The sequence below is a fragment of the Alternaria metachromatica genome (assembly GCF_023757995.1).
Source record: "Alternaria metachromatica strain BMP 0045 chromosome Unknown scaffold_1, whole genome shotgun sequence".
In the NCBI taxonomy this organism is placed as follows: domain Eukaryota; kingdom Fungi; phylum Ascomycota; class Dothideomycetes; order Pleosporales; family Pleosporaceae; genus Alternaria; species Alternaria metachromatica.
The window spans coordinates 658,674-685,651 of NW_026055492.1; the positions used below are offsets into that span (position 1 = coordinate 658,674).

The 26,978-nt window shown below is 52.8% G+C and overlaps 8 protein-coding genes across 8 annotated transcripts; 6 read left to right on the forward strand and 2 right to left on the reverse strand.

Annotated features, from left to right (window-relative positions):
* Nucleotides 1-317: 317 nt before the first annotated feature.
* Nucleotides 318-941, reverse strand: J4E83_000217 (uncharacterized protein; the record flags this gene model as incomplete). The annotated part of the gene is made up of 1 exon (XM_049327180.1): nucleotides 318-941. The coding sequence occupies one exon, from the start codon at nucleotides 939-941 to the stop codon at nucleotides 318-320; it is 624 nt and encodes a 207-aa protein (XP_049193325.1).
* An 821-nt stretch (nucleotides 942-1,762) lies between these two features.
* Nucleotides 1,763-2,847, forward strand: J4E83_000218 (uncharacterized protein; the record flags this gene model as incomplete). Its single annotated transcript, XM_049327181.1, has 3 exons — nucleotides 1,763-1,856; nucleotides 1,921-2,229; nucleotides 2,282-2,847. The coding sequence occupies 3 exons, from the start codon at nucleotides 1,763-1,765 to the stop codon at nucleotides 2,845-2,847; spliced, it is 969 nt and encodes a 322-aa protein (XP_049193326.1).
* Nucleotides 2,848-4,010: 1,163 nt separating this feature from the next.
* On the forward strand, nucleotides 4,011-5,327 carry J4E83_000219 (uncharacterized protein; the record flags this gene model as incomplete). The annotated part of the gene is made up of 2 exons (XM_049327182.1): nucleotides 4,011-4,223; nucleotides 4,275-5,327. The coding sequence occupies 2 exons, from the start codon at nucleotides 4,011-4,013 to the stop codon at nucleotides 5,325-5,327; spliced, it is 1,266 nt and encodes a 421-aa protein (XP_049193327.1).
* Nucleotides 5,328-14,102: 8,775 nt separating this feature from the next.
* Nucleotides 14,103-15,970, forward strand: J4E83_000220 (uncharacterized protein; the record flags this gene model as incomplete). Its single annotated transcript, XM_049327183.1, has 5 exons — nucleotides 14,103-14,393; nucleotides 14,443-14,537; nucleotides 14,587-14,967; nucleotides 15,032-15,154; nucleotides 15,283-15,970. 5 exons carry the CDS (start codon nucleotides 14,103-14,105, stop codon nucleotides 15,968-15,970), a joined length of 1,578 nt encoding a protein of 525 aa, XP_049193328.1.
* Nucleotides 15,971-17,670: 1,700 nt separating this feature from the next.
* On the forward strand, nucleotides 17,671-20,309 carry J4E83_000221 (uncharacterized protein; the record flags this gene model as incomplete). The annotated part of the gene is made up of 2 exons (XM_049327184.1): nucleotides 17,671-17,702; nucleotides 17,888-20,309. 2 exons carry the CDS (start codon nucleotides 17,671-17,673, stop codon nucleotides 20,307-20,309), a joined length of 2,454 nt encoding a protein of 817 aa, XP_049193329.1.
* A 795-nt stretch (nucleotides 20,310-21,104) lies between these two features.
* Nucleotides 21,105-22,910, forward strand: J4E83_000222 (uncharacterized protein; the record flags this gene model as incomplete). The annotated part of the gene is made up of 2 exons (XM_049327185.1): nucleotides 21,105-21,108; nucleotides 21,601-22,910. The coding sequence occupies 2 exons, from the start codon at nucleotides 21,105-21,107 to the stop codon at nucleotides 22,908-22,910; spliced, it is 1,314 nt and encodes a 437-aa protein (XP_049193330.1).
* A 345-nt stretch (nucleotides 22,911-23,255) lies between these two features.
* Nucleotides 23,256-24,250, reverse strand: J4E83_000223 (uncharacterized protein; the record flags this gene model as incomplete). Its single annotated transcript, XM_049327186.1, has 2 exons — nucleotides 23,256-24,097; nucleotides 24,154-24,250. The coding sequence occupies 2 exons, from the start codon at nucleotides 24,248-24,250 to the stop codon at nucleotides 23,256-23,258; spliced, it is 939 nt and encodes a 312-aa protein (XP_049193331.1).
* Nucleotides 24,251-25,246: 996 nt separating this feature from the next.
* J4E83_000224 (uncharacterized protein) lies at nucleotides 25,247-25,789 on the forward strand (the record flags this gene model as incomplete). Its single annotated transcript, XM_049327187.1, has 2 exons — nucleotides 25,247-25,479; nucleotides 25,705-25,789. The coding sequence occupies 2 exons, from the start codon at nucleotides 25,247-25,249 to the stop codon at nucleotides 25,787-25,789; spliced, it is 318 nt and encodes a 105-aa protein (XP_049193332.1).
* Between the last annotated feature and the right edge of the window lie 1,189 nt (nucleotides 25,790-26,978).

Sequence of the window (26,978 nt, forward strand, 5' to 3'; positions counted from 1 at the left end):
GAAACACGGCGTTTGCATATCGCATAGACACATCAATCGTACACGAAACAAACGAACTGTATATCAGTTCGTAGGAGGGGGAGGCGATCCGGCATTCGGTAGACTGGACGAGCATGCAGACAATGAATGTATTGTAGTCTCCACTATCAATCGCAATTGGCAAGAATGGCTTCAATTCGTACCCCCCGAGTATCGTGAATGTAGATAGTTACTTGACCAGGTCAAAGTCTCCGCGAGCTTCTGATCCTTGCGCTACGACCGACTGACTCAGAGCCTGGGACAGCTCTCAGTGGTTGTGTTTGTCTTCGAGGCGACGGTTACGAGAAGTTCTTTTTCAAGTAATAGATCCAAGACTCGTCGAATGCGTCTATGTCTAGCAAAGGCTTTTGTGAGTCTGATACGGACTCGATTATGTCTGGCGGAGTTACGGGTGTGTCCGTCGGCGATTCTTCCGTATCTAGCAGGTCCTGCTGTTCATCTGGCGGAGCGACTTGTGTCTTGGATGAGGCTCCTCGGGCTTCTGGCAATGTCTTTTGTGTCTTTCGTGTCTTTTGTGTTTTTCGTGCCTCTTTGGGTACTTTTGGCGGGGACGGACCTTGAGAATCTGAATTCAGAGCAGCTCCGTTGTCGCCAACAGACGTGTTCGTATGTTGAGTGTCTTGAATGACTGGTTGCGTTATGGCATTTGCGGGCGGCCAAGGGCCAAACCCCTTGAATATGACTTTTTGGAAATCCCGGCTGTCGTAATAATACTCCATGTCCAGCGTTCCTCGGAGGTTCATCAGGACGATGGACACCTCTTCCCCGAAGCTTGCTGAGAATACCCTCCGCTTTCCTCCTAGGTCTACTATCTCCTGTGGGTGATCTCCTTCTTCCATCTCTTCTACCTGATCGTAGTCATCTTTCGATACCGTAAATTGCCGTGGTGGCTGGTCCGGCATGTGATGCGTGCAGATGAGCTTGCCTTCCAACTTGTATAACCAGAATCGAACCCCCGGATACGCTACAGTCTCGCGCATGTTGGTCGTAGGCCTAGAAAGGGTTGATAACCGCTATTTTGCGAGCGAAGGGTATTGATAAAGGTCGGGTTGTTAATGTTGATCGTGTTAGCAGCAGGAAGTGCAGAAGTTGCGAAACCGGGTAGGATGAATACGGAAAGATATGATGCTCATGTCATAGGGAAGCGGCTCATGAGTATATGGCGGCCTTCACGAAGGACGTGAGTAAGGGTAAGCTAGTCTTTTGTAGAGAAAGTGCACCTCGATCAATCCTTTCAGGCAAGTGACATCGTGAGTATTGGTAGCCATGGTTTTTCTTGCTCGGCTCGGAGTGCAGAAGGTAGACAGCGTTACCCTCTGGGATCTCTCATTATTTGGACGAAGAGTCGCATCAAGCACTGTTTGGACGATACTATGTCAGCTCGGCCATGGGACGTGTGGTGGCCGCGACCTGGCGCACATCAACGGGGTCGATCAACGACCGTTTCGATCTTCCAATTCCAAGGTTCAAGCATCTCGTTAGATCTAAGGTAGCGGGTCTTGAAGTTAGTAGCGAAGGCGAGATGGATAAACAATGTTGTGAATGCTGAGTGTGGCTGGACGGTCGGCTGGTTGTTGCCAAGAAACGGTGCATCCCCACCAGTCCTTTCCCCACACATGTGCGCCCGCACGTCATCGAGCGCTTGAAGCAAGAACAGTACCACTACACCACATATGCGTTCCGCCCTCCACGATGCCGTACACATTATCTACATCTTTGCGATATGTCTGCCGGATACTTTCCAAAACGGGAGAAGGTCGGGCTTGAGGACCTTTTCAAAGGCCTAGTCACTGCCTGTCACATCCTCAACCACAATGGTAAGTGTTGGTGTCCGGAGTGCACGTGAAACATACACTGACTTCACGCGTCCCATCGCTTTAGGCATCTTCGATGCTTATGGCCATATCTCTGTCCGGTCTCCCGACAATCCCGCGACGTTCTGGATGCCTTGCAATATGCCGCCAGCGCTGGTCAGCTCGCAGGACGATCTGGTCGAATACAACGTCGATGGCGCCGAAGCGGTCGAGAAGGACGCGAAGCCTGGTTATCTAGAGCGACACATCCACAGCGAGATATACAAGAGGTTTCCGGCCATCAACAGTGTGGTGCATAGCCATGCTGGCGATGTTCTGCCGTACTGCGTTAGCGGTGTGCCTCTAAAGAACACAATACACATGGCTGGCTTCTTGGGCATGTATCCTGGACCATCATGCCTAGCTTCTTGCTGACAATATCACTGCAGGTACCAATGTGCCAGTCTGGGATGCCTCGAGCAGCTACCCCTCCGGTTCGAAACACGACCTGCTCGTTCGCGACAGCACGCTCGGCGCCTCTCTTGCAGCTGCATTCAAACCAGCCACTTCGACCGGCTTCATCTACTCCAAAGTACGCTCCGCTCTACCCTCGCAGCTCGGTGGTTCATCTGCAGAGCCGAAGATGGAACCCGATCACGCTGTCGTCCTGCTGCAAGGCCATGGCTTCACAACCGTCGCGCATGGCATCGAGGAGGCTGTCTACCAAGCAATATATACGAAGGAAGCAGCCAAGGCGCAGACTACCGCTATGACGGTTCTGAATGCGCACACGGGCTATGCACTCGAGGGCAAGGTCGACGTCGAAGCCGGTGGCAAAATCAAGTCGGGACATGCGAAGGTTGAGGGCGGCAATCTAAAGTATCTGAGCGACAGGGAATGCCATGATGCCTGGGAGTCACTATCAGGCACTTTGACCAGACCGTGGGCGCTCTGGTGCCGACAAGTGGAAGTTGACCCGTTGTATAGGAATGAGTGCTCAGGCGGCGATGATTGAGCGATGGTGGATCGACCGGTTCATATGGCTGCTTTCGACAGACAGAATCGCAGTTAGTAATACTTCTTCTTTTCTCTTATTCCCGAGTGCCTCGTCTCCTGTGGGGGCTAGGCTCTCCGCAAACCTTATCCAGTAGAGTCTTAGCCCTTCCAATTTGCGGGCAATTTGCTGCGACACTCCTCTTATAACGTTTCCGTCTTAACATGAAACCTCTTTTCCACGCTTCTAGCCGGTATTTCTGACGTTTCTTACAATGTAGCTAGCAGGGTACTTCTCGCAGCTGCGCCAAGTTGTTCCATAGTGCTTGTCTCACAGGCCAAGATCTTCCGCCACTAAAGGCGCATCTTACCCCGGACTCCCCCCTCACGGCACTTTTAGCTCTTAGATCAACACCACCGCACGACATTTTCGATCCGGATGAACGAACACTTCCATACCGAGGTACATGTACCTAAGCTCGAATACTATCTGTAATCAGCATTCCTCCCGCCCTCCCGACTTCGTAACTTAGTGAAGCAAGATGTCAGATGACTGCAAAGGTGGCTGCGCTTGGGTAACAGTCGTGGAAAGCATCTGGCTAGTGGATGTCCTGGGTGGAAATTGTTGATGTTTCGGTGCATTTGGCGCCGAGAGTGTTCGCGCAATGTAGTAAGCTCCTGCTGCTGGTATGGAAGAGAAGCCTATAGGTAAGGGATAGAGCCGCCGTTCAATATCGAAGCCGGACAAGTCACTTCAGATTCACCCCATCTATATTCTCGTCAGCTACGTTTCTTGACATGTTACTGAAGAGCGCATTGTTGGCTGCGGCCACATATTCTTCCTCGGTCCTGGCGGCATTCGGCGCTACTAAAAGCGGTGACAACATTGTTGTGGACGCTGGTTCGACGAACGCCCTTGTCTTTACCGTCAACGTGAAGAGCTGCGACATTACATCGATCAAATATCGTGGAGAGGAGTTGCAGTCGTCGTCCAAGGGATCGCATATTTCTTCTGGACTGGGTAGTGCAACTGTCAAGTATGAGACGATAAGCAGTTCGTTGTATCCTCAATCCTTCGACGACAGAATCTAACGGAGTCCGACAGGCCAATATGTTAAAGTTACTTGCACGACTAGTACCTTGACGCATTACCTTGTTGCTAAGGCTGGCGAAGCGACGATTTATATGGCGACATACACCACTGCCGAGCCTAGCATTGGCGAACTGCGATTCATCGCGCGCCTCAAGAGTAGTGCTCTGCCACTTGAGTACCCATTCGGCGTGGTATCGACGACCGTTGGTTCGACGTCGACTGTTGAGGGGTCAGACGTCTTCGTGGTCGCTGGTCAGACGAGGAGTAAATTCTACTCAAGTGAGCGCTTCATTGACGACACTACGGTGGGTACCATAGTCAGCATGCTTCATTGAGCTTTTACTGACACAACTCAGCACTGCGTCTACCGAGACGGTGCCGATGCAGTCCACGCCTGCTTCCTTATGAACTCATATTCTTATGAAGGCTCCTCTGGTGGCCCCTTCCACCGCGATATTAACACCAATAACGGAGGAGAATACACGTCATTGACCTTCTACATGAACAGTGGCCATGTTCAAACAGAGCCGTTCCGTCAGGGTCTGCACGGCCCCTACGCTCTAGCGTTCAGTCGCTCTGGTGTACCAGAAGGTGGCTCCAATATGGATACAACGTTCTTCAAGGATCTTGGTATAACGGGCTACGTTGCGCCATCCGCCAGGGGAACAGTCACCGGCACGGCGACAGGTGTAGGCTCCAGTTTCCAACGGGTATTGCATTGGTACAACGATGGAGCCCAGTACTGGGCGTACGCCGATAGTAATGGCAAGTTCACTTCGCCAGCAATGAAGCCCGGAAACTACGCGCAGGTCTTGTATCAGGGCGAGTTCAAGGTGAAGGCAGCTAGCGTCACAGTCTCGGCTGGAAAAGCAACTACCGCCAACATTGCCGCCGACACCGAAACCAAGACCTCCATTTGGCGCATTGGCGAGTGGGATGGTCAGCCAAAGGGCTTCCGAAACGCAGACAAGCAACTGCGCATGCACCCCACAGACTCGCGCATGGCATCCTGGGGGCCCTTGACGTATACAGTTGGTTCCAGCACTCTTGACAGTGTTCCCATGGCCATAGTCAAGGACACCAATCCCCTCACCATCAAGTTCTCGAGCACCTCGACTGCAGCAGCGACCCTTCGCATCGGTACTACGCTCTCTTTCGCCGGCTGCCGTCCCTCGGTGACAGTCAACAGCTTTAATGCTGCCGTCCCTGCGGCACCAACGAAGATCGATTCGCGTGGCTTGACTCGCGGCGCCTACCGAGGGTTTGGTGAAGTCTACAATTATGCCATTCCAGCTGGCACGTTGGTCAGCGGGAGCAATACCATCAAGATCAACTGTGCGAGTGGGAGTTCGGGAGAAGGGTTCCTGGCCCCAAACGTGATTTTGGATGCGATAGAGTTGTTCAAGTAGGCTCTCGGATACAGCGGCCTGATTCGGTCATAGTGCCATGGTCTATCGATAGTTGTGTGGATGACGTGTCGTCGTAACATCGTAAGATTGGTCTTCTTACACATTCTTACTTGCACCACTTCTTTTCTCCATCACCGCGTGTTACCGACATATGCATCTTGGATCAAAAACGTTTTACTGTGCCTCGGTTTCCTTTAGGCCGAGATGCTTTTCGTAGGAATCGAACGAAACTCCTTATTAATCATCCGAGAAGGCCTGTGGGGCAATGCCTGGGAAGGTCATTTTTATAATCCTTCGCATCAACAAAACATCATTGAAAACGACTCGCCAGGCTAGGTTCCGACGCGATGGACGCAGTATTCACCGTATCATCGCACGAGCAAGGATGGGGCTGTCGGCTCCACCGAGAGCTGTGCAACTTGTAGTCGTATGTCCTTTCCGCGTACACGGTCGAAGTGTCTTCTTCTGGCAATTCAAAGTCTTGATAGGGCAGGTATCCGTTAGTCAATTCCCACGAGTCAGTCACCGGATCAACGCAGCACGCAGTGTTGGCAAAGCTTTGAGGGCGCTGGACCCACCACGAAGGCCCTCGCTGGGGTGGAGTCGATGTGGGAACGTCTATATTCGCTCCCGCTTAAGATGCAGGATCTAGTAATCGCGACAATAAAGACCATACGGGAGTAGCATTAGGTGCCGGGAATATGGAACCGGCGGTCGTTTCGAATCCCTCGAAAGCATTAAAGGCAGCTGAATAGCTGATATAAGCGGATTAAACGCATCGCGGGCTTGCCGCGGTATTCCAGCGCTTGCTGTTTGTGTCAAGCGACCCGGCTCTTGGTACGGCGCAGTCGTTCGCCCTGCTTTTCGCTAAGCCAGGGCAACGACAGCTCGGGAAATGAGATCATTTCTGGAGTAGGAAATTCGGCTCGAGACCCGGGTCGCAGTACTTGCTGAAACTTCTGCAGCGTTGACGACAAAATGATCCACCTGATGTATGCATATAATGTGATCAAATGAGTTGCTAAAAGGGTCGTGTTCTAGTTCTGGCGGAAGCGGTGGATTGTCTGAAGCGTCCGTATCTCATCGTCGATGTGATTATCTTGTCCAAAACTGGTGAAGCATGCATATGGTCTGGATCAAGAAATCCTCGATCTTGAGGCCGTAGGAAAAGAAGTCATCTGGTCTCGTTATGCAACTCAGCTTTCTTAATGCTGAGGAATTATCCAACTCAAGCACACATACCTACACTCTGGCCAAAGTCTGCTTATCCATAAGTGAGGAAACTATCAAATACTGATATTATATACCGAACTCGAGCGCCGTTTTCAAAGATCAATGCGTCGTATACTCCAAGCAAAGTGCTCGGGAGGCTGCATTAGCTCGAGGCAAGTGACAGGATCCGTGAACTGGGATTAAACCCAACTACCGATGTCAAGCGGCGGGTCCCAAAGTGCTAAGATACCTGCAGTCGGGAGTTTTAAGCCCTGTCAGTTTGAGAATCGTTCGACTTATCAGCTCAGCAATGGCGCCATGTAATCCGCTGATGCTTGAGGGTCATCAGCGGTGCCACGCTACCGTATGCGAAGGCAGACCGTTATATTTCCGAAGAATGCACTGGGGTATTGAACGTCGTGACGGGCGATCGACGCGCACGGATGAGAGCCCTGTAGAAGTGGCTGAGGTGTCCTGGTGGGCTAGTCTGTCGATCCGTTTCCAGTTATCGTAAGCGACAGAAGTCCACATTAACAAAGTCCTGCGGTCGACAAACATGTCGAAGTCGAGGTGCAATAGCTCTAAACAGGATCGTAAGGCCTCAGTGAGTGTGTGCGTAATCTTTGGGCAAGCGATGGACCAGGCTTCGATATGCAACCATGCAGGCTGCAACAAGCGCAGCTTACCCTTCAGCGTTGTCAATTGTTAGCGGATCGTCGTCTGTGTATATACGTTGTGCTCAGATGCATGGAGGAAATGCATACACACAGAATGTATGCTGACATTTTGCAACGGATACATGGCGCCAACTTTCGGACAGCGATCATCCAGAGCCACAACTACTCCCAGACATTGTTACAGTAGCCATGTTCAGATATGAACGAAGTTTGGCATTTTTCTCTGGGTGGCATCAACAAATTCGAGAGAAAGCTGTTGACTGGATTGAATGACAATCTCAGGAAGATGCCTTGTCGGTACTTGAGACGGTCAGTACATGCCGGAGTCATTTTGAGTGGCTCGCCATGGTATAACCCTGCTTTAGCAACTGACTAGGCAAATACGTTGTCAATAAAGGTAACGAGGCGGCGCAGCGCGTGTACCAAATGGTAAATGCCATCGCCGATTGTTTGTCAGAGGCCAGATGCGATGCGCTGGCTCTGCGCTGTACGCAGCTCTAACCTCACCTGACAATACTGACTCTGAGCTTTCCGAGCTAGGAATCGGCAGTGTTCTAGGGGGAACTGGTGTTTATCGGGATTAACGTGCCCGGTCGCTTCGCTTGCAGGATGTTGACCGATGACGAGAGTGGCCCTGGAATCGAGAGTCGTTCCCGAGGCCCGCTACCTAATACGCAAGAGCGAGTCTAGCGGCTTTGAGTCTAGCGGCATCATGACGCACGTGCAAACCAGCTGGCACCAGCAAACACAATTTGACAGCCTTGCTAGCATCTACAAACATTGGATGACGCAGCTCGACCGGCAGCTTCTCCCAGTGTCGCTGAAGATACCAATCGGCAGGCGTTACGCAGGCAGAACAACGAGAAAGCTGTGGGAGAAAAGAAAACCGGATGCGACAGCCTTGGCCTAGGGGCACGGCCATAACCGGATTGACTCGATGGCTTGCATTGCATGCACCGCCGCTGGGAAAGAAACCCGTTCCCGCGAGCTCGCCTTTGCTTTGCGGTAAGTGGCCGCAACCTGTGATCGAATGGGTCGACAACAATATTCGGACACCTTGCACGCCTAGACACGCGAGCCACTCAACGCTGACCCCGTACCTTTGTCGCTAGCATTGTCGATCATGGCGATGGGGGCGGTGTCCATGGCACGCCCCTGCCACCTCGACTGTGTATGCCGTAGAGGCAGTCACCATTCTTCCATAGGTAGGTACTTTGGAATTTTCCTTCGCCCGAACAGCTTACAACGTCCTCTTGAACGATCCTCTCCGTGGTCTCTCTTTCAGTCAGCGTGTTGCGTGTAATCCGACAAGCACCTAGGTATATGTATCTGACCCCAAAACACTCCATTCGGGAGACTTAGACAGCCGCATACTTGCGTGACCCTGATTGGGCGTCCACCTTACATCCCCCACTGGCCGACCGGCCCATCAAAGTCTCCCGCCATCCGAGGACCCTGCCGCGCTACCCACCTGACTGCATATCAGAAGCGGCGTGTTGGTCCCACCTGAAACGTATCCCTGTGATTCACGCCTGCAAGGGTCATACATGTATATCAGAGTTCGCTTCCTTGCCGTACACATTTGGTTCTTTCCATATACATGTCTCTCCAGTCTCAAGTCCTTACACTTAAATCCCAACTTTCGCGAAGCCTCCACAACCCAGTCTCTCAATTTACTCCTTACTTTTCAATTCCAATCAAGTTCAAACATGTCGTTCACCTTCCAGGTGCAGAAGATCAATCAGTCTTTCGACCAGATTGCAGCATGGTAGTAAGCATAGCGCATTACGCATCCTAGTCAAGCATTGATGCTTATCAGTGGTAGCCACGAGTTCATGCGTAGAACAGAGTTGTGTTTTCGGAAGATGCACGAACGTATCCTGGTTCTGGAGCAGAGACAGAACATACAAGGGCCTACGGACGAGCAAGTCGAGCGTGTGCTACGCAAGATCCTAGACGAAAGATTTTCGGATCTCGCCACGCATCATGTACGAAAGCACGACACTACACAAGACCGCAGTTGGTTCGTCAAAGATCCCAACGACCTTCCTTATCCCAGATCGATCAAGATGGACGTTGCTTCGCTCCTCATCCAACCGGACGCCGTTCCTTCCAAGGCCTACTCAGAAACATTCCGGATGCTAGAGAATGGGTTAAGAAATTTTCCTGTCGACCACTCAATGGACTCGGACGACGAAGAAGATTATAAAATTAACGTTGGTATAAGAGATGGTCGCTCTTCACGTAGTGTCTGAGTTGCAGAAGGCTCCGTTTCGGCATGAGCCCACACTATCTCTACTTCCAGCACACTTGCCAAAGATCTTCGCTTCACGGCCTTGACCCTCATATGGTGCCGCCATTCGATCCGATCGCCATTCGATATCGCTAGGCAACAAACGCTAGACAGCACACCGGCCGGATTTGACGAAACTGGCACTATGGTGCTACCACACTGTATCCATACCCCGAATGCATCACATACTCCAAGCAACGCCAATATTGCCACCAGCACTTTGTCGCGAGCCGGAAACAACGAGCACGCGCTTCCTCCTACAAACCCATGATTGGAATTGCGCAGTAAACGCCACGATCTCACTCGCAGCCAACCCGCTGCAGTACACATTGTCCAACATGTAATACCTCCTGAAGTAGTAATTTATTGAACAGTCCAACTCTCATACATTTTCCACTCCACGTACTGTCTTTCGGAAATCGCGATCATGTTGCTTTTGTAAAGCGCTGCACGACACGGATGTGAGCGTTCAGCTATGTGTTTCAATCGCACTCAGCTCCTACCGCTCCTACCCCTTCTCTTGGCGACCTTGGACGCCTGTTTTACCTATCAACGTGTAACGAACTCCGATGTCAGATATGGGAAATTGCGCGATCCAGCAAGAACCAAGATAGATCCAGCATCGTGGTCTCGAATGCAGCTGCTTGGTCATCCAACGTCGTCGGATTTGTTCGGCATGCCCACACACTCTCATAGATAGGTAGGACGATGGGCTCGTTGCACAACTTGTTCTCACCAGTAAGGGGCGCATAACGCTACAAACCATGAAATCATAACCTATGCATGCACAACTGACCCGGAAATTGGGTCATTCCATGCCACTCTCTTGGCAACAGCCACTCCCGCTACAGCGGGATGATCACGCCGACGGCGCAGTCAACATATGAGTGTCATGAGTTGTCGCATCCTCCATCAAACAGTCAGGAGTTTGGTCGCGTTGCCGGTGGTACTACTAGAATGGGCGCTTAGATTAGCGTGGGGGGTGTTTCCGATCTCGTCTTAGGACCCACATGTCAGACCTCATCCCATCTACCGCACATCCACCCTTGTGTATGCAACCATCCCGAGGTCTTCTTTGCTTTTTTAGCGACTGCAGCATTCTACTCTGATCTCGTCGCGGCTGGTGGCACGCGCGGCTCGAGACGGATAATTTACTAGACTGGGCACCTTCGTTGGTAGCCCATGTGGAGAAGTGTGAACGCCGCCCCGCTGAATGAGGCGCCCCACGTCAGGAGCCCTGGAGGCATGGAAACGCAATGGCATTGTCAACATATGTACATTCTCTTTCGTCGGAATTGCCACGAGTGATGTTTCCTTCTTGTCCTGATGCAAGCCTAGGTATTCAGGTTCTTTCGCCGTCCACATGTCAACGACTGCCTAACCCATGCAGCCCTGAAGCTGCGCGACCACAGTTCAAGGTTCCGCGATGTTCCATGCTACAGAGGGGCTGCATGCCTTCCTTTGCTTTTGACTCGGGTCTCCGTTCAGCGCCCTACGAGTCTAGCCTGACCTCGTTGCAACGATGCTCGATACGACGCGTACATGAAGCGAAACCATAGCTGGCGGTCCGCGGATGACGATGTCATGTTTTGTTCGATTTGAGAACCGCAGCATCTTGGGATACTTGCTTCAATCGCAGACTAATGGTCGTTTCTCAAATGCGAAGATGCGTAGATAGTCGTGGGTTATCACTAGATGCCCACAGAGCTGAGAACTATTAGAGTACCTCTACGTCTAATCGTCAAGCAGGCTCATACATTTGGTCTCCATGTGGCACATACAGGGTAGGTATAGATATTTGGAATGTCGGCGTCTCCACTCCAATAGCACGCTGTACTATCCTGCAGTGCGCGCTAACGCATGCCAATCTCGCCTTACTACGGTCGTCCAACGGCTGCCAAAAGCAACCATAGATACCTAACAATTCGGGAATCCTTCCCTGTCGCATGGAGGAACGTCGATTCGAAAAAGCATTGCTTCACACGGGACGAGACCCGGGTCGAGAAATGACACGATGGGGGGTGTATCGAGGAAAACATGACGTTCCCACAGTCATAGCTTCGGATCGTGGCTACGTTACTGTGGGGTAGCTAGCGCCTCACTCTGATCTATGTGGCTGACATTGGGCATCAACAACGGTAGATATCACTGTCAAATTCCGAACCAATCGCACTATTGCCCACAAATTCGTGGTAAAAGCTCCGAAGAGCGGTCTGCTTCGACCCGCGGTGAAAGGTCTGGTACACACTATTTCTTTTCCTTACTCTGACAAGGAGCGTATAGCGAGAATCACACATTGTCGATTCAAAGCTTAGGGCCTCCGTCACCGACTTTTGCGCAAGCTTACTGTCCACCTGCAGAATCTTGGAATCCGAATCTCGATTCGTGCCGCCTGAGCTCTATCCGATTGCCGACCCAATGCGGTCGCGTTGCACATCCGGGGCCGAAGATACGGCCCATGCTACGAAATTCCCATAGCATTCAACATGCGCTGGAATATAACCGACATAGTGAGTCAACCTATAGCATCTAGCTAGGCGGTCTCGCAAATGCGCATGCGTTATAGAGGCATCGAGGCTTAGACGCCGCACGTCACACCTGGGCAGTAATGCCACATTTCGGAATGGCCACCGTGCTGGAAGCGGCTTATTTGCCTGCTTACATTCTGTGCAGACAATAGATGTCGGTACGAGATCGTGTTGCTGCGCGGAGGTCACTGCTATGTTCGGGTAGACCATGCTACTGGTCGCGTTGCTTCCGCCGTGTACAAGGAGCAGCACAAGCGGACTGAAACTGTGTACCCGTACCGTACCGCGCGGGTATACTAAGACCAAGCACGTGGGTCGGCCAGGGTAAGCGGATTATCACTTCGTACAAGCCACCACGTTGCTGATAGATCGGGCAAAAAAGCAATATCAAATGTCAGCCCGAACCCTGGTTACGCCCCTCCACATGGATGAGAAAAAAGCAAGTCGAATCTCGATCCGATTTCCCTGACGAAGCTCGGCGTTCTTGTCCGGCAGCCATTGTATATGTTCATTGGAGGGTGAATCCAGGCACCAATATTTGTTGTGGAAGAGCCAAACTAACTTGTTAAGGTATACAATTCGTCGTCGTTATATGCAGCTAAACTTGGGATTGACTTACAGTGTACTGAGCGAGTCAGGTCTGTTGAACTTTATTACCTGGCTTGGTCAATGTATGATCAATGTAAACGGGAGAAGGCAAAGAAGTGGTGTTGTATCGAGTTGAGGTGTCTCATGATAGACACTTCCTTCCACAACTACCTAGATAGTGAACAGCTCTAACACACATTAACAACTCCTTCGAGGATGCCATGCCAAGATACACGTACTGCGATACGGCAGTAGTGGGTAACTTTCGTTTCTCTGACACGAGTGATTCCGACGGCTACCTAGGTACTCTCTCCTGTAAAAAAAGCTTAAGAGTGTGGATGTTCAAAACAAAAGGAATGAAGACATGCGGTGACTTCTGGGCGCAAAAATGTATGAACTAACCGTTCTCGATAGTATGAAGCACGTGCATAGTGTAGCATGTCGATTGTGAGGACGGGTGATGATAGACTAGCTGTTTAAGAGACTTGCCCCCGTTGTGCGACATCTGAATGATACGATACTGAAGCTATCCGCAGCGATATCTCACTAGATCTAAACAATGCGTTATAGTCGAAGGTTTGTCACTGAATAACCCAACGCATTCTTTACTATCGCACAGAGAATGATAGTAAGCGAGCTGTAGACGTCTGTTCCTTTGAGATGCCCTGATCGCTACGGCAGACATGCCTCAATCGCGGTCCAAGTCGTCGCTAGTATGGCCAAAATGACATGAGAAAGATGAGAGTTCTTACTTGACACTGTGCCAAACTTTTCGCTACGCATACATGATCCGATATTGAGAACCTCAAGATGCAGTTCAATCGAGCGGAGTTGGACTCTTCAATTTTTGGTGTCGTTCTGTATAGACATAACGGTGAAGATAATAGACAAAGCAACAAGCTAGGTAGGTTACTGGATGTGTATTGGACCATACGAGAGTTGTTTTGAGCAATAATATTACTGCACATGACACTGATATCTGATCATGTGTTGTCGCATGGTGCGCATGTGCACTTGTCATTAAGTCATTCACCTGCGTGTATAAAGAGCCGTCTCATTCTCCTCTAGAAGTTGCGCTCGGTCACCCACCGCAATTTCCGACTCTGTACTTGGGCACCTTCCCATAGTAGCGCAGTGTCGCAGTCCGGCCAATCAAGCGACCAGGATTCCCAATTTCACCATGTTCTATTCACGTGCTCCAACCATGCTGCGGCGACCACTGAGCACGTCCTGCAAACGGACGAAGACGCATTCACGTCATCGTTTGTGTCGCACCTTCACCGTGAGCGCCTTCCTATTTATATAGCAAACACTCTTATCAGCCCTATCAGAGCTGCTCGACCCCAATCTCGCGTCACCTTCGACTAGGACCGCAACAATCTCGAGACCGGTCGTAACAAAATTCCCCACGCACCTGCATTCGACCACTTACACCTACTACCAACAATCAACAACCATACATCCGCGCATCGCGACCATGGCCGAACTCAAGGACAACCTAGGTCCCTACGTCCTCGAGACAACGCTTGCGGCTGACCGCGCTGACGACTCCTGCTACGTACTCAATGTCGGTCGCGACCAGAATGGCGACGTTACTTCTTCCTTAAAGCACGTGAACGAGCAGGTAGACGACTACCTAATCAACGTCTATGATCGCCTTGTTCCAGTCACCAAACTCTATGTCATCGGCGATTGGAAGTCGGCTCGAGCGAAGAAAGATAGCGAACAAGCCAGTGCGCCCGAGGAGCAAAAGCGTTATGCGAACGAGGTAAGAGGAGTCGGTAATGGTGGCAGCGATGAAGCTAACTTCATCACAGCCGCACTGGTCCACCAAGTCCGAGCAGAACTGGCACGATGCAGGCGAGCAAATCGCGAAGCTCGTTGAACAGATGCCTGCGCTCAAAGAGTTGACGTACGTACATCCTCTTCTCGCAGCAGGCCTACTGGCTAACAGGCTCTAGCTGGATCTCAGACCTACCCTTCATGGCTGTCATCTGGACGAAGTTGTCCAACTCGCTTACGAAGCTTGTCCTCGACCTCGGTCAGCCTGTCCGCCTTCAGCAAGATGGTGAGAACGAGTACAAATCATACATCAGCCCAGCAGAGATGAAGCCGCTTGTCCAGCAGACTGAGCTCGAGGAGCTTCGACTGTTCCGTATGCATGACTCACTCCAGTCCATCTACTGGGAGGCTGTCTTCCGCAATACGTCCAAGACCGGTATGCGCGTGCTGGACCTCGACATGGCGGCGCCTCCGATCGTGCGGAAAGAGCACTGGCACAAGGCTGAAGACGTCCGTGGCTTGACCGTTCCGAAGATAGATTCAAAAGAAAAGGAGTACAAGTGAGTCCCCATGCACAGGAGCGCATCCGGAGTTCCATACAGTACTGTCGCTAACACATTGCAGGGGCATAGACGGAAAGGGAGTATTACACTACTCTTTCGGCACCGGCGAGTATCTTGATGACTTCAGCATGCGCAAGGGACGTATTGCGGCTGGATTGGAAGAGGCCAACCCGTTTCCGTTATGGTAAGTGGAATGATCTCGAGAATCCTGGTGGTCATGAGCCAAACGAAGCCCCAAATACCGAGATACATCCCAGATGTATACGCGGCGCAACTCAGCAACCAGTGGTATGAGACTGACTTGTTTATTAGGTGCCTCAAACTCAACGGCTTCGTCGTCGACTACCTTCCGTTCGAACAAGAGCTCTCTCGTATCGCGTTGTTGACCTGCGGTAAAGATTGCGTGGATAGTGGCCTACGAGCCCCAAAGACTTCCCGCAATCCATACAACAGAGAGGGCAAGGTCGTCAACAACCATTGCCTGATCCAATGGCCTAACTGGACTGGAGTGTTTGATGATCGTGGCGACCCGATACCGCTAACAAAGGAGTCTCTCCAGATGAAGGACCTAGGCGAGGCCTTGGATGGCGCAGCCAAAGAAGACGGCTACTTCTCAGCGCAGTCACCATTGTCACCAGGCAGTGCTGTCACCTCCCATTTGCAACCGCAAGAGACCGTGTCTTCGGCAAGTCTCCCTCATGTCCCAGTGACTGATAGCGAGACACCTGTCACTCTCGCGACGACCGGAAGCCCTGCCGCAGACGGAGACACGTTTTCTGGCGAAACCTCTTCGACAGGCGCGAGCCTGGTACTTGTCGACAGCGCGACCTCCGAAGACTCTATCGTTTCCAATGATAGCAGCTTCGACCAAATCCTGCCAGCAGACATCGACGAATCCTCGGTAAAAGCTGCGACAGCCGTCAAGAACGGTAGCTTCAAGCACAAGGTAAGAAGATCTTGGGATTGGTTGTCTGGTTCTGGTTCTGGCGCTGCTCCTTGAATTTGGTCCGGTTTTGCTCAGCGTCCTGCTTGCTTTTGGTGTTTCGACATTATCTTTATCATGCAGCTGACCAAAGGGAGTGAGGAGACATGGATGGCACTTGCTGGCAGCAGCGAATGTGTCCTACCCAAAGACCCTTGCTTAACTTTCATAGGAACCGACAGATGGATGGCGGACGGGTGACGGCGGATGACGAACGACAAACGATTGACAATTCGGACTTGGGCAATGACGGAGCGGAGGATGAACTACGATACCACGACGCGCCTGCGGAGCTTTTGGCGCTTGGAAGCCTTGGGAAAGGGTTTTTGGGAATAACCTTGTAGCTAGGTCTCACTCCAGAGTCTGGCCCTTTCCTAGGATCTACACGAATAAAAAACACATCCCGTAACCTGGCTGTGTCGATGCTTCTCCGTCGTTGCTGACATCTCGGCGTCTTTGCAAGTGCTACAGCTCTCCGATTGCTGCCTCGGTCCGATGTGCTTGCGATTCAGGTTGTGAGGCGGTGTGCGCAAAGTGTGCCGTCCTCTTTTCATCGCAAATGGGACGGGCGACGTCTGACGATGACAGCTGTTCTGTGGGTCTAGTGAACGTTACGTCTGCAGTATGTTTCCTTGTTCTTCCGTTGCTGCAGGATCATGGGTCTAACGCATAGGCGAGGCTGGGAGTTGCATGTCGTGTATGCGGGTTCCAGGGGTGGACATAATGGAATGTTTGTTGGCTGTGCAAGACACCGAACGACTTCATCATCAGCTGGTCGTTGCGACGCGGGCCTTTGGAGAAGGCGGCTTGTTGTCAGGTTGAAGAGGCACGACGCTCGTGGCCAGATGCTGTGACGATTTGACCCGCTGGAGACGGGCCGCTCCTTCCTCACAACTCGGCTGATTGGCAGGCGCATGCGGGTGGGCAGGTGCGATGAGGTAACCGCGACCACGAGCATGAGAGAGGCCGTGAGCCAAATAAATCTCCAGCTATCATCTACATGACTTCTTTGTAATCTTGGACTGCTGGCTTCTAATGCCTTGCTTCGTTCGGCCGGTCATGACGGCGATGGGCTTTCCGCTTTCCGGCTCGCGCTGTACCTTGGCCCCATGCCAGGTTTAGCAGAACAAGCACGATGAGCTGGCACGCTGGCAATCGATCGTAGCCGTCACCAACTCGACGTCCGCTATCCTCGTCCCAGTGCAGTCGCTTGCATGCATCTCGCTGCACGTCGGTCAGTGCGACTCCACATCAGCAAATATCAGCGTTTGGCGTATTTGCTTCCCGGGTGAAGCTCCGCTCGCGCTCAAAGCGCTACCACAGGTCCGCGATTGCTCAGCCGCGCGACTTCAATGCATATCCAGACGATACCCTCTGTCTCTTCCGTCACTCTTTTCTACCCACCCGCGCGTTGCAGCAGGCGCCGCGCTTCCGAGCGCTGGGGCTGAGGGCCAGCTTTTCGTCCGGTGACGTCTGCTTCGGCACTGCCAGCAGAACTCGAGGCATTGGACAACCACCAGCACCACGACGACAGCACAGCGCAGCGCAGCGCATACATAGTCACCAATCGCGCATCCAGACACGTACATTGGCTGTTTCATGGACTGTCGGTGAGAGGTGTAAGTTGATTTCACGAAGCGTCCCAGCCACCTCCCAGCCCTTCACCTCCTCCCAACCACCCTACCTCGCGCGCGGAATTGCTAGGGCGCACCGCAGCAATGGCTCCTCTGCTAGCCCTCCCGCAGTCTCTGTCTCTAACATTACCCTCTCCAGCCAGCTTTCGTGCCTCTCGATATAAGCAAGCCGTCGCGCGTTGCTTACCCAATCCCAAGAGATCCAGCCGCTGGGTGTCTTCTCCAACCCGGCGGGTGCCCCTCGACGGCGCAAGGGCAATTGGGCCTGAGTGAGAGTCCCTGACTTCGCGGTGACGTCCAGCGACCCATCTGAGCTCGCCAACATATTACCCTTCCAACAACCATCTTCACGAGACCACGACCGCCACGGCCCAGCGCCACTGTTCGAATACCGAACCTCCCTCCAGCTACGCCAGGAGCAAGCCGAAGCCTTCTATCGCACGCAGCACAATCGCTCGAGAGCATCGAGCTCGACTGGCAGCGTCGCAAACAGTCTTCGCCGCACGCCCAACTTCGAGCGCGCGAGATCTGTCGATCCGAGCCAGCAGCAGCAGCGCGTTCGCTTCGAGACACCTCGCCCTCGCTCAACCTCCTACGCCGAGCCTCACCCCGCCCTTCGCGTCAGTCAACGTACTGCCTCGGCAATACGTTTTGTGCTCGAAGAGGGACTTCGACTTCCACATCCCTTCACCCCGGATCTGGTCGAAGAGAACGCCCTCATGTCCGATCTAACAAGTGGCCGCGCTGCCAATGGCGGCGCGCGCACAACAGGCGGTCCTGTGCCCGTTGACAGGTCCAACATACGCACGCCAACGCAGATCATGAACGCCAGACGGCAACGGGCTGAAGTGGAGGAACAAAGGAAGGCCGCTGAAGAGGAACGCAGGAGAGCTAGCGCAGAAAGAAGAGCTCAAGCTGTTTCTGGTGTAGCTGGAGCACCAACAACGGAGCCCGGGACCCAGAGGCAGCCCCAATCGGCAGCTCTGAGATCTGGCGACCAGTATGTACAATACCCAACATCATCGGGTGGAGTGCCTCGTCAGCCAGAGAGGCCGATCCCATCACAAAACACCATGAGCGAAGCGCAGGAGACCACTACCGGCGCATCGCAATCCAGACCCCGGGCAGCCTCGCAAGCACAGCAGCAGCAGTCTCGACCCGCTCAGGCAAATCTAGGCCTACCAACGACGGCGGAACAAGGCAGACGGCCAGCTGGCTCAGGGCATGCGCGGAGACCGTCTGGTGCCACGGCTGCTTCATCGCAAGCAGGCCCTTCCACCGCTGCAGCACGCCCACCACCTCCGCCAGGCTCGTCCTCCGGACAGGTTCGCGAGTCAACCACATCCAACTTTCCACATGCATTTGAGCGCTGGGAAACACTATCCTCGCATTGGGAAGGTCTTACCTCCTACTGGATACGGCGGCTTGAGCAGAATACCGATGAAGTTCGCAGGGAGCCGCTGGCCCAGCAAATGTCGCGCCAGATCACCGACCTGTCTGCAGCTGGTGCCAACCTTTTCCATGCTGTTGTTGAGCTGCAGCGCCTACGCGCATCTTCCGAGCGCAAGTTCCAGAGATGGTTCTACGAGCATCGCCAGGATCAGGAACGAGCTCAAGAGCGCGAGGCTCAACTGACGGAACAAATCAACACGGAGCAGGAGGCTCGACTTGAGGCTGAGGCAAACATGGAACGCATGGCCACCGAGAAGAAGAACGCCGAACGAGCGGTGTCGGAGATGAAGCGTGAGCTTCAAATCTCGAAAGAGGAAGCACGCCGAGCATGGGAGGAGCTTGGAAGACGAGAGCAAGAGGAACGTGATCGCACGTTCTCACTCAGAGAAGGGCAGCCTACTTTGGTCGGCGGAGTGCAGGTGGTACCAATGGCGCAGAACATGGGGCGTCAAGGGAGGGGACATGGGGACGACACATACGCCGGTGCTCAGAGCAGTGGCTCGGGTATAGAACAGCACTACTCGTATGAGGAAGGTCAGTCTCCAACTGACACCGATCCCTTCACGGAAGGCGCTCGCCATGCGCACCGCGAGCCCGAACCCCCCGCACACGTGGCTCAAGGAACCTACGTCCCATCAGGTGCAGCATCCGCCGCCTCCTCTCGACCTGGTGGTTCTTCAGTCGCGGACGAGTCACTAGCCCCTGCTCCATTACAGTATCCATACTACACGTCTCAGGCACAGCAAGCTCCTGCACAACCGGCCATGTCTCAGCCTGAGGCGTTCTACCAGCAGCCAGGTTCATATTTACATCAAGAGTCTGAGTCTGGTCTGCCAGAGGACGAGCAGTCATACGTCACGTCTCAGGCGGAGGAGTCTGAAGGCGACATCGAGTACGCTCTGGACGAGAGAGGCAACTTCATTCGCGATGATTCGGGTCGTCGCATCCCGTTCCGATCGCTTCAGTCTCCAGTATCGGATGAGTACGATGTAGAAGATGCACGTCGACGCGAGCTTGAGCATCTGCAACACTACGGCACAACTGCCACCTCTTCAGGTGCCTACGCCACGAGTTCGAGCGCGGGATCGTCACGCCAGGGTCACCCTACCGCTGGCGGTGCACCCGACTACAGTGGTGATGGCTACGGCGACGAGTGGGTAGGCATGAGACATCACCATCCAACAAGACTGAGTGACGTTCCCGAGGAAGATGAGAGGAGCCGGACGTCGCCCAGCAGAGCAAGCCAGGCCAGCCGAGGACGCCTCTATTAGAAGGATAGATACCACACGCCCTCTAACCTCGTCGTCAGAAATATCCTAAAGGCGCTTGAGCTTTGAAACCATACTGTTTTCGAACCGCGGTGTTGCAGAATGTCTTCACACCACCTCGAATTCCGCACACGCATATATCGTTTCGGCATACATGTTACAGCGAGCATTACATACCAGGTCCCCTGCGTTTATACCCTTCTACAAGATCTCAATCGAGCGTCCCCAGCCCTCTATGGCTGATTCTTGCATCTACGACCGCTCCCTGTACTAGTAGAACTGTCTTTTTTTGTTTTGCGATTTAATCTCTTTCAAGCAAGCATGGTGTTTATCGGGCATTCGCATAGGGCTGGATTGAAGGATGATGGAAGGAGGACTTGGTGGTAGGGTAGGCAGTCTCCGTACGTCATGATGGAGTAATATCGGGGTTGAGCGTCTAATGGATTGAATGAACTGGAGAGATGGGTGAGCTAATGCATAAACCTCGAGTTTTCTGTTTCTGAGATTCTCCTCTTTTCCTCTTTCGTCACGTCTCTTGTCTTGGTTCGTTTCCTTCTCCGAATGTAGTGACCATTTTCTTGTCAAATTTCTCCTTAATGTAGTTTCATTCGCATGTGTCATCGTCAGACAGAATTTTCTTAAAAGTACTGTCATTCTTTCTAGTTATGAAGAGCTCGGTGCATCCACAATAGGGCGGCTATCTGCACACGTCAGTACCGGTGTACTCGCGATGGACTGGACAGGTCACGTGCATATTGGCACAAATCGAAGCCCTGGAGGTGAGTGCTTATGAACGACATGTGTCTCTATGAACTAGAAACAAAGAACTCGGTTGCTGTTTGGAAGGCGCCTCATAGCTTCTCCCAGCTTACGCGACCCTGTTGGTCCGCATTCGACGCGTTTCTTGCGCGCTCTTTTGCGCGCCAAGCATTGCTCCTTCCTCTTTTGTTGCGTCGCAGAGTCTCACTTTTTCGCGTCCAAATGTTGGCTCGTCCGTTCCCTCGCCCCATGCATCAACCTCTCCAGGTAACTACATCGCCTAACTAGACGGTATAGTGAGCGTCTGTGTTTGTTCATCTACGTCTTCATACTTTACATCGACCGTCGAGATACGAGTGAGAGTGCGCTATGTCTGCGCCCAATTCCGAGGTATCCAGCCTGGGTTCTTCACAGGCAAATGGTCCTGAAAGGACACTTACAGATACCGGTGGTGTTATAACAGCAAGCCCTAGTAAGTCGCCACGATTGCCATTCTCCCGACGGGCTATGAGCACACTTTACTGACCTATTTCAGACACCGCAATCCCTCTTACGGCCGTTGCTCCTCCCCGCCCCAGCCGCGATGTACTGGATTTCTTTCCGGTACTGTTGCCATTTGTGACCCGCGATGAATGGCTCGAGAGACGCGCCGAGGAACTATCAATCGAAAAGATCGACGCCGATGAGAAACGCGTAGCGGCAGAAGAGAAACTTGCAGAGATGACTCTGAAGATCGACAAAGAAAGAGAAGAACTCAGAGAAGCGCGAAGGATGCAGGCGACGCAGCTTCAGGTCAAAGACGAGGCAATATCTGAAAGAGAGGCCAATCTGGCGCGACAAGAAGAAGAAGCCAAGGAACGTGGATCAAGGCCGAGATGGATTCCACATAACAACGGACCAGACTCAGATCTCTACGATGCTGTTTGGGCTTTGGGCGACAAAACGGATAAGGCTATGCGTGATATGAGAAACTTGGTGGCAGGGAAGAATCGTGCCGAGCAGGCTTTCTCGAGGTGGGAGAAGACATTCTGCCAGCAGAGTATCAAGCTTGTTCAGCTCGACGAACGTTTGAGGAGTAAGCAAGACAAACAGAACCAGGAGATCAAAGAGCAGGAAGCTATGCTTGAAGCACGCGAAGGCGTAGTCACAGACACAGAGTCCAGACTGAATATGGCAAAGGAGTCCCTGGAGAATGATCGACAAGCCTTTTCTCTTGAACAAAGCCAATGGCGAGATGGACGTGCTAGGAATCTCGAAGGCACCGACCTTGAAGTTGTACAACAGCTCTGGTTGCAGGCGAAAGAGGAGCAGATCATACCTGCACTTAGGGCTGAAGCGAGAAGCCTGGCAACCATCGAAGTCGAAAATCAACTGGAGCCAGTGCACCGAGCTGCATGTGCGGAAGCAAAGAGCGAGGGCCATACAGAAGGTATGGCGGAGGCGTTGCAGGTTCTAGAAGAGCGGGAGCGAGCGGCGCACGAGGCGGGCTCGGCCAGCGGTCGTGATGCTGGTAGAATCGAAGGCCATGGGACTGGTCGATGTGAGGGATATGCTATGGGCAGGTCTGAAGGCTCTAGAGATGGATATGAGACTGGAAAAAACGAGGGCCGTGAGACTGGTCGATCTGAAGGACACACCGCGGGCAGGGTTGAAGGAAGCACAGTAGCACAGCCTGTGCGAGATGACTGCTACTATCGGGGATTCCACACAAGCATGCTTGTAATGGAAAAGCGAAATCCTGGTAGGTACCAGCGTGATCGCGACGGAAGAGAGCACCCAAATCCGTCCCACGCGTACTGGATTGGCAGGGCAGTAGCTCGAAACATCAAACGACATAACAGGTGAGTAAGGAAGCAGTCATTAGAAAGTAATCTACTAACCAGGGCCACAGGCTGGATGATCGAGATAGTCCGTGGTATAATGCTGAGTGCAGCACGGCCGAACCGCTTTCGGTGCGTCCATCCAGGGAATCCTACGGTGGTCCGAGGGCGGATTACTGGGATGGTATAAACGATGGTCTCTTCTACACGGAGAGCGACCGGACGCCTGTACGAAATTGGGCAGGGCCGGGGCCTCAGTAGGCCTTGCGGGCGCTGTGTGAATTCGTGTCGACATCGAGGACGATCTCAAGCAGCGAATCTGTTCGCTTGGATAGCAATGAAGGAGTGTGCAAAGGCGATAGCTTGTACCTCATAATCTGGAAGCCCTAAGCTTCGTACTATCAACCCTCCTCCCCTCATCATCCTGCTCCTTGACTCTCAAATCGGGAAAATCCGCAGGCATAATCCTCCTCGGTCTACTCCCTTCTACCAAATTGTACTTCTCAAAATCGCTAACCCCCTTCATCCGCAAGAAATCCTCATCAAGCAATAACTCCCCATTAACCTCTTCCACGGGCGCCTTGATCATCTGCAACACCGCGTCGGAGAAGACATTGGCAGTCCTAAGATCCTTGGCATCTTCCTGGGCCATATTCTGCGTCGCAGCACTCTGGACCGCCGTCGCAGGCCAAATGCTTGTAACTGCCATCTCGCTCTTTCCTTCGCGTTGGAAGTCTATGGCTAGCCCCTTTGTAAGAACAGACATACCCACCTTGCCCATCGCATACGCGGTCTTCCCGCGGAAGAAGCGCGAGTAGATCGGCGGACTAACAATGATAATCCTACCCCTCCACGCCCCATCACTTTGTTCAAAGTGCAGAAGACAGGCTTGTACGACGCCATACAGACCCTCGACGTTCACGCGCTGCATGAGCTGGAACCGTTTCATCGGGGTCTTGGCTACGCTTGCCCACCATATCGCGCCGCTGTTGTACACAAGTACGTCCAGACGGCCGTACTTGGCTATTGTCTCGGCTACCATGCGCTCTATACTGATATAGTCTCGTGTATCGACGCTTATGGCTGTGGCTTCGCCGCCTGACTCGTGGATCTCGCGGGTCACGGTGGAGATGGTGGACGCCGGCGAGTTTGGGTCGGGTGGGAAGGGAGAGCATTTCGAGGCGTCGGAGGTGGATTTGGCGGCTACGACGACTGCGTTGTTGTCAGTGCTTTGGCTCTTGGACGGAGGAGGTGGTTGCTATGTCCACCTGCGTAGCCGTCTTTTGCTAGGTCGATGGCGATTTGTCGACCGATGCCTCGTGAAGCGCCGACGACGAGTGCGACTTGTTTGTTGGACATTGGCATGGTGGAGAGAGCGTATTGCGTAGGGTTGTAGGTTACGTCGCGCCGGGGGAATTGTTGCTTGCTGCTCACAGCAAGAGGCGCCTACGGAACGCATGCAGACATGACATTGCAACGAGCATTCATTCTATAACCTCGGTCAATGCGTATGGCGCTGCATCTGCGGTACGCATAAGCTGGGCGGCGAGAATCCGGGGTATCCGCATCATTCGCGGTCTGAAAGGCGGAGGTGTGGTTGCGATTAGTGATAGAGTCCGGCCCTGCTAGACCTCGGCAGCCAAGACACCTGGGCAGTGCGCCGATCCAACGACGACGCGCATAAGACAAGGCCAGCATCTTTACAAGTACGGTCTTGATTTCTCATCTCGTACATTTGGACGTATTGCGAATATGGCAGGCAAAATTACGTGCTATCTAGATTGCGGTGCGTACTTACTGTCCTCTTGATCGACATCACATGCTAATTATGGACTAGTATCTCCATACTCATACTACGCTTTACTGCACCTGGAGAGGAACAAGCAGACTCTCGAAGCGCACAATATAGAGATCGAGTTAGTACCCGTTGTTTCATTACCTAAAGCTCGAGACGAATTCCCTTCTATGAAACCCTACCAACGAGACTGCGCTCACACCAAGAGCAAGTATGATCACTGACTTGATACAGTATAGTGCCCGTCTTTCTAGGGGGTATCAATGTCGGCAGCGGTAACACTCCCTCATCCCCTCCCATGTGGAGTGCCTGGAATCTCGGTACTCGCTATGCCAGATCAGTCCTGACACTGCAGCGCAGGCAACAAGCCGCCATGGACCCTGCCAGCAAAGGCGAACTACAGCCAGTATGATGGCGCGCGAGCGAAACACCACTTTGGCGTTCCTAATCTGCAGACGCCATCTTTCTTTCCGATCCTCTCATTGCTGCCACAACGGGCGTTATGCTACGTGAAGGAAGCACATGGAGAGAAATTCGTCGCCATCTTCCGTGACATCTACCATGCAATGTGGGAAAACGGCAAGGATGTCAGTAAACCGGAGGTACTTGTGGAAGTTCTTAAGCAGCGTCTAAAGGAAGACGAAGCCCGAGAAGTCATGGCGAAAGCAAACAGCCCGCCATACAAGCAGCAGCTGAACGATAATACCAAGGAAGCCCTCGATCGGGGTGCCTTTGGCTGCCCATGGTTCCTTGTGCGCAACTCGAAAGGGGAAGAAGAACCATTCTTTGGCAGTGATAGGTACGTGCTCTCTCATCTGTGTCCCCGGCCTTGCCTTTTGCTTAGTATGCTCGTGTGTTCCGTTGTGGGTCGACGAGGTTGGACCTTTACTAGTACAGTTATGTACGGTAAGGCGCCCGCTACGGGGGAGATGCCGCAACGGATACAGAATGAGCTGCGAACGGTTGAAACATGGCGAACGAACACTCGAGAGCTGTGGGGCGCGCTAACGGGTATGCCATATAGGTTCCATTACATGTGGGAATACTTGGGATTGCCGTGGACGGATGTTCAGCTGTTGCCGCCGGCTGATGCAAAAGCGAAGATCTGACCGAGAAGATTTCGGGAGGCTGATAGGTATCCCAGTGCGTGGGGGATTGTTTGGAAATGGCGCGGGGGTGAAAGGCGGATTACGCAGTACGTGCGTCTAGACAATCCTGCGCGTCAGTGCAAATGTCTTCCAAGATGTCAGACTTTTCACCTCTTGCTCAATTTCTCAGACTTGTGTCTCTGCTCGAACGTCCTAATCGTCCCGCACAACCCTACATATCGTACCTTCAACCATCATGTCCTCGCACGCGGCATGCACGCTGCACGGTCGCCGTTTCGTACCACTCACGGCGAAGCGTGGTAGTGTAGCCACCGGAGACGGGTACAAGCTTCCCCAGACATATGCAATCATATGCAAGATTAAGTCTCCGCGACCTGTCAAGGCAGCATCATGCGCCACCGGAAAAGATTTACCGCACACGCGATGCGCATGCCTGACCAGATCCACGCTATGGCGGTCGGGCAACGGTACCAGGCGGTCGCTGGACTGCAGCCTTCCGGTGGCGTGGGGATTACAAGCGAGCTCGGAGGTTGATCGTTGTATGCGTGGGTTATTACTAGCCACATTAGTGAGTATATCGAAGTATGTGCAGTGTCTAGCCGGTATTGAGTCGGTATTGATGGGAAAGACTCACAGGCTTCCCCGCCTTCACCAGCGACAAGCCGACACCGGGAATTTCAGCAGATTCGGCGTTGTCTTTGTCGTGGGAATAGATTGTTGCGATGTCCGGAGTACTCCAGGGCTGATTGCGAAGCGCATGTGTGACGTGAGCGTCATGATCGACGACACATGTAGTACACGCGAGGCTCCTGCCAACCCAGCGAACATCGTCGCATCAGATTGCATACGTACCTGCGTCTCTGCACGCCATGACATCTCAGCTGGTCTCCTACTGGTGCGCCAGACACAATGGCTTGTTGCCAAGCCATGCCATGCAGATAACCGTTCGCTTCTGCACGCCGGCCAAACAAGACGATGTAGAACTTTTTTCGCCAGCTCAGCTAGCACTAAACGAGCAATCTTTCTTCAGCTCGACGCTTGACAGCTCGTCGATATAGGTCTGCCAACCGCCATGCGAGGGGAGCGCAGACCGACACCGCCGTCAGGCAAATGGTATTTGCCTTCTTTGAGCTAGCCACGTTGAACATCACGGAGTAGCGGGATGGCAGTGCTGTTGCTTGATGAGAGT